General features: G+C 50.8%; 1 protein-coding gene across 3 annotated transcripts; it reads right to left on the bottom strand.

Moving 5' to 3' along the window:
* Positions 1 to 433: 433 nt before the first annotated feature.
* Positions 434 to 5,348, bottom strand: LOC115896017 (glutamate-rich protein 1-like). Of its 3 annotated transcripts, none has more exons than XM_030926496.1 (2): positions 4,908 to 5,348; positions 434 to 2,094 (listed from the first exon to the last, which is right to left on the bottom strand). In XM_030926496.1, the coding sequence occupies exons 1-2, from the start codon at positions 5,284 to 5,286 to the stop codon at positions 1,793 to 1,795; spliced, it is 681 nt and encodes a 226-aa protein (XP_030782356.1). In that variant the 5' UTR covers positions 5,287 to 5,348; the 3' UTR covers positions 434 to 1,792. The 3 variants fall into 3 exon arrangements, 2 of the variants coding, with proteins under 2 accessions (XP_030782356.1, XP_030782357.1); XM_030926497.1 differs by having other exon boundaries at positions 1,947 to 2,084; XR_004056046.1 differs by lacking the exon at positions 4,908 to 5,348 and adding an exon at positions 3,000 to 3,424 and having other exon boundaries at positions 1,965 to 2,094.
* Positions 5,349 to 5,654: the final 306 nt, after the last annotated feature.

The raw sequence follows: 5,654 nt of genomic DNA, 5'->3' as shown, positions 1-5,654 counted from the left end.
TCTCCTGCACACACAGGTGCCACCTTCCCGGTGGGGCTCCTCCCCTCCGCCACCCGCCCGTGGGCCCTGCGTCCTCCTCCAGTGTCGTTTCTCATGACCCCTGGCCACGCTCCTGGTGGCGTCTGTACTCACTGTCCCTGATCTCTCTCCTCCCTGCACTCTGGGCCCCACGGCCCTCTTGAGCCTCAGCTGGAACCCGAGGTCTGACTGGCACCTGCACAGCCACCCAGCACTACGCTCCGGGCAGTGCTGTCACCTCAAACCCGATCCTTCTGGGAGCTCCACCTCCTCCTCGCGGTGACCTGGTCCTCCCAGTGCCTCGCCGGCCACTCTGCAGCTCCCACTGGTTCTACCTCCACAGTCCACCTGGACATCGGCTACAGCTGCCTAACCCGTGGCTGCACCTTGGTCTATGCTGCAGGCCCCCTCAGCAGGTCCTCAGCAGCACCCACCTGGTCTCCATTCTCCATGCCCTCCATCCAGCCTCAAGATAACAGCCCAGAAGCCTCATAGCCTCCAGGAACCTCCTGTCTCTGCGTAGAAGCCCACAAGGCTGCACATGTGCCTGGTCCTGTCACCTCTCCCCCTTCTGAGACTCACTCAATGCACCTGGCCCTGTCATCCGCACCCCCTGGTCCAGCCACCAGGCTCCTCCCATGTGCCTGGCCCTGTCACCTCTCCACCTTCTGCACCTTCTGCGACTCACATCCATCCCCTGGTCCAGCCACCGGGCTCTTGGCAGCTCCCCAAACACACGGGTTCACCCACCTCAGCACATGTGCACTTGGCTGCAAAAACACCTCCTCTTCCCACTCCTCCACAGCCTCATCCCCAGGATCTACCTGGAGCGCTACGACGCATCTCACCGTGTATCTGGCTTCTTGTCCTTCTTTTCCAGCTCCTCAGCTAGGGAGCGAGTGCCCCGGGGGGGACCCTGCCAGGCTTCCTCAGTGACAGGCTCCACAGCCCAGAGCACCACGCAGGGCAACACACAGCCGACACCTCCTCGACGGAGGAGGGCGTTCTGCATAAAGGCAGCTCCTCTGGCACCCACATGCTCTGCACGCTGATGGTCCCCGCAGCCCCTGGCTCCCTGCGCCTGTGCCACGGCATCATCATACCACGGTGATATAACGCTGTTCATTATCTGGCTTCTCTAACATGCTAGTCTTGACACCTCAGCAACCCTGTGGGTTTCTAAGCACAGAAACCACCCCCGACACTTACTTTGAAACTCCCTCCACGAAATCTGCAGAGACTCCTTCTCTGGGACAGGTGCCACACACTGGCCCTGGGCCAAGTGTGCTGCTCTACACTCAGTGGTGTGCAGGTGAATGGCTCAACAGCCTGGACTTCAGATTTTCAGCATTTGCCAGTTTCTGTGGCCCGAATACCCTCACCACAGCTTGTGTCACCACACATGGCATTGGGAAGACATGAGCACAGCTGCCCCAGCACACAACAGTTTACATGAAAAGGATGCCCAGTGGATGTGGTGGAAAATAAGTCATCATCACCACGTCAGGGGTCCAATAAGGTACCAGACAGTTGGAAGCCAGCAAAAATTTACCATCTACTACACCAATAGAGAGAAGGAAAAGAGGAAGAAATGAATTTACTTCTATTGAAACTTAGGAAAATTTGGCTCCAAGAGTTGATAGCTCCCAAGTCCGGAAACTCAGACTGCACATGCGTTTCTGCATATATTATGTGAAATATTTTTATATCAAGCAGAGATGCAGGAAGCCTGTTTCTCTGTGGGACTCCATTCTCCCACGCCATATGTGCAGCGTCATATTTTCCAGCTCATTGCTGTTTTGGTGGCATGTAAGTCTTTTAGAGGCAAACCTCGATGAGAGTATCTTAAGCAGGACCTTGAATAAATTGTACGGTACTTACCAGGAGGCATCGTGCAATGTTCTGGGAACATTTCCAGAGCACGCTTCAATCTCTCAGTATCTTGCAGAAGCAGCAGTGTTTTCAGGTGGTGCAGGATGGACACGTCTGAGGGCGGCATGCTGTGTGATGCAAGACGGTCCAGCAGTTCCTCAGCGGCATCGGCGAGGGCGGCTGAAGCTGCATCTCTGGAGACACCTACATAAAGTCAGTTTTGCTTGGAAATACGGTTTTTTTTTTATTTCTATAAACTAAAGATAAGCTTTCCTCTCTTAAGGAAGGCCTCAAACCTACGCTTCCACATAGAATGAGATGTCTGGGAGATGAGAAGCTACCAGAAGAGAGAATCAGAACAGAGCTCAGTACAAAAACCACTGCACAAACGACCGTGGAAACCTGTCTACGCGTCTGTCTGGTGAGATGCCTTCCCTGGCCCGTCTACGCATCTGTCTGGTGAGATGCCTTCCCTGGCCCGTCTACGCGCCTGTCTGGTGAGATGCCTTCCCTGTCCAACACACAACTCAAGGCCATGAACAGCAGCAGGATAAACCAGACAATGAACCAAGCTCTCTATGTCATAGCTTTAAAAAAAGAATCAGACTGTGGCTGTTCAGAAAAAATCAAGGAGAACGGAAAACAAGCCCGACTTCCCCTCGGTCTGGTGGCTGGTCTTGTTTCTCTGGCTGCTGTTGAGCAGTTCGACTGCAAAATGTGGTCGCCTGTGGTGGTTTTGGCACTAACCCTGCTTGGACTTGGCAGGACTTCTTCAACCTGTGACTCTGTGTCCCATAACAATTGTGTAAAACTCCCAACTGTCATGTCTTTCTGTCCCGCCACTGCTCCGTCCTCTCTCCTGTCCACCTGGGCCTGTTGCAGACACCGGACTTCCCACTCCAGGTCTGCTGGGCTCTTTCCTGTGTTTTCATCCGTTTTCTCTCCACCCTGCATTCTGGAGACTTTCTTTCACCCATCTTCCCGGTCACTAATTCTCTTTTAGGCGAACCCTCATTTGCTGTTTCCCTGTCTTTTGAGGCCTGAACTTTTGTTACCATATTTCTCAGGCCTAAAATTTCCATTTGATTATTTTAGTACATTCAAATTACCTGGCAAAATGCTCCAATTTTTTCCCCCTTATTTTAAGCTTCTTGTCTGATAACATCAGTGTCTCCTGCTCCCGCTTTACTGCTCTTTTCTTCTTGTTTTTGGAGCTGTGGTCCTGTTTCGTGGCATGCCTGGTAAACTGCTGCTGAATGCACAGGAAAGACTGCAGAGGTCTAGGACGGAGATATTTTCTTCTAGACGTCTCACCCTTTGCTCCGCCAGGCAGACAGAGGAGAGGTGGATCCCCTGGACTGTGCAGGGACTGAACTGACTCCAGGGTGGCCACACATCTGGGACAGGGTCGTCTGCCTCTGGGCTGCCCCGCTCTGCTGGGCTTCAGAGTCAGGCCAATCCTCACCTGATCAGCACCTCAAGATGGCCAAGAGGCCCCGATGTTGTTTGGAGCCTCTCTGTGTGGCTTCTCGTCTTCCACCCCAGCTTCAGAATTGGGCAAAGGCTCTAAGGGAAGCCATGCAGAGTGTTGAGTTCTGTTCTCCAACCTCCGAGCCCGCCGACCTCGGCTCTGACCTCGGCTCCGACCTCCGAGCCCACTGGTCCCCAGGCTCCAACCTCTGAGCCCGCCGGCCCCGGCTCTAACCTCCATGCTCACCAGGCTCCAGGCTCTGCTTTCGGTCTCTCAACCTGTGAGGCTGGTTTTTCTGCCTCTCTGGGCTCCACCAGGTCCTTTCCCCAGACCCTCACCCAACGCCCACACTCAGGACTGGCAGATTCCTGCAGACAAGTGGCTGCAGATGTGTCCATGACAACCTCCCCGTGAGGGTTCCGGGAGTTTCGTCTTCCTATGAGCCCATTTCCTGAGGAGCTTGCTGATTCCTTCAATAGGTGTTTCTCAACCTGGCTTTTTGGTTACTCCCGGCATGACTGTTGGTCTGTCCCCAGGTGCTCGAGCACACACAGAATAGAAAGTTTACTGAATCTTTCCGAATTCTACTCTACTTTGCAATGTCTTAGCCACGTCTTCCTGATGTGCCATCTGGATGTGTTTTCAATTTGTTAATATAATCTGCTGAGAAACATGCTAAAGAGGAAGAGGATAGAGTGCTCTTCGTACTGAAACCAATCTATTAAAAATGGTACTTCTGCATCACTGTTAAAAATCAGTTACTTAATTCCCCAATTATTACATAGCTGATACTTCTTAACCTTGTTCATAAGAACACCATCAAATGCCCTGCTTAAATCTGGATCTGCTAAACCCACATTAACCTGAACCTGCTGGTAACATCATTAAAAAGACACCTATACCCACAAAATTAAAAAGTATTAAAAAAAATTACAGACAAAAAAGCCAGGAAGCCATCCCTGGTGCGTATCTTTGTTCTGGGGCAACCCCGTGTCCCTAGGTCAGCTGTCGACAAAGCGGAGTGCAGATGTAAGCAAGCGCCATCTGTGACATTAAACCTGTGCTTACTTTCCTTATGTCCATACAAACAACTGCACAAAAATGTTTGCTGAGAAATCACGCATCCATTCCACGTGGAAGAGAAAATGAAATCTGTCCTAAAGGCGCAAGCTGTGTTTCCTTCACCTCTCAGTCTGCTTATGAAGGTGAGCTCAGCTCATCAAAACCTCTAATTTCGATTTATCTCTTGTTTAGAAAAACAGCCTGGATGCCAACACACTCCAAAACCTGACCTTAGAGGCATGGAGGACACGGGGCCAGCCTGTTCTTGGCACAGGCCACGGCCGCCACATTGCTTCTCTGGATATGCCAGGGGCACATGCCCGTCCACATCATCAGTGGAAAGCACGTAAATACTCTGATCTTTGCCTTATAACTAATTATTTACATTGAATATTTTTAATGTATGTTTTCACATTTCAGCATATTTCTTTCTTTTAATAAACTTTTAAGTGGATGTCTCTATGCAAAATAGTAAAAAACATACCGTCATAAAAATACATTTCCTGTGTTGACTTCAAAAAATTTAGAACACTAGCTGCCTTTTCATCGGTAACTGTATCATCTTCCTCCCCGGCGTCTGCACCATCGTCCTCCCCGGCCGGTATCGGATCTTCCTCGCTGGTGTCGGCACCATCCTCCTCCCCGGCCAGTGTCGGGTCTTCCTTCCCAGAGTCCGCACCGTCCTCCTCCCTGGCCGGTGTTGGGTCTTCCTCCCAGGAGTCCACACCTCCCTCCTCCCCGGCGTCTTTAATGTCTTCCTCCCTGGCCGGTGTCGGGTCTTCCTCGCTGGCGTCCGCACCTCCCCCCTCACCAGCCACTCCCATGCCTTCCCCTTCACTGCTGCCGTCCTCTGGCTGGTACATGAAGCTGACACCAGCAGCCTTTGTTGCCAAGCCCGCTGCTTTCTTCCTTTTAATTTGCTGTTTCTTTTCAGTTTCCTTTTTTTGTTGTTTGTTTTTTTTGTTATTTTTTTTTATTTTTGCTTATCGTGGGCCCGTCTGTGTGCTGTCGCTGAAATTTCTCCTGTAACGGACTCTGCTGTTTTCTCTAATTCTGCTTGTTCTACAAGAACACTGCTGGGATTTTTTAATTTTTTCTTTGACTTATGCTTCCTAATTCTTCTTCTCTTTGGCTGGTCATGAGGATCCTGATCTGTTAAAAAAATCAAATATAACAATTTTCAGTACAACGAAACCATAACAAACGTATGAGGCTAAATAAATTTTCCATC

Source organism: Rhinopithecus roxellana, unplaced genomic scaffold (genome assembly GCF_007565055.1).
Source record: "Rhinopithecus roxellana isolate Shanxi Qingling unplaced genomic scaffold, ASM756505v1 contig4395, whole genome shotgun sequence".
Taxonomy (NCBI): domain Eukaryota; kingdom Metazoa; phylum Chordata; class Mammalia; order Primates; family Cercopithecidae; genus Rhinopithecus; species Rhinopithecus roxellana.
The sequence above is the reverse complement of the archived record's forward strand: the minus strand, read 5'-3'. Positions and strand labels throughout refer to the sequence as shown.

What these genes read in the sequence shown, in the direction of transcription:
- LOC115896017 (XM_030926496.1), bottom strand. Translation starts at nt 5,286, where the DNA reads ATGTACCAGCCAGAGGACGGCAGCAGTGAAGGGGAAGGCATGGGAGTG. An exon ending in GGAAATGTATTTTTATGACG is followed by an intron (nt 2,095 to 4,907) that starts GTATGTTTTTTA and finishes GACTTTATGTAG; the next exon opens with GTGTCTCCAGAGATGCAGCT.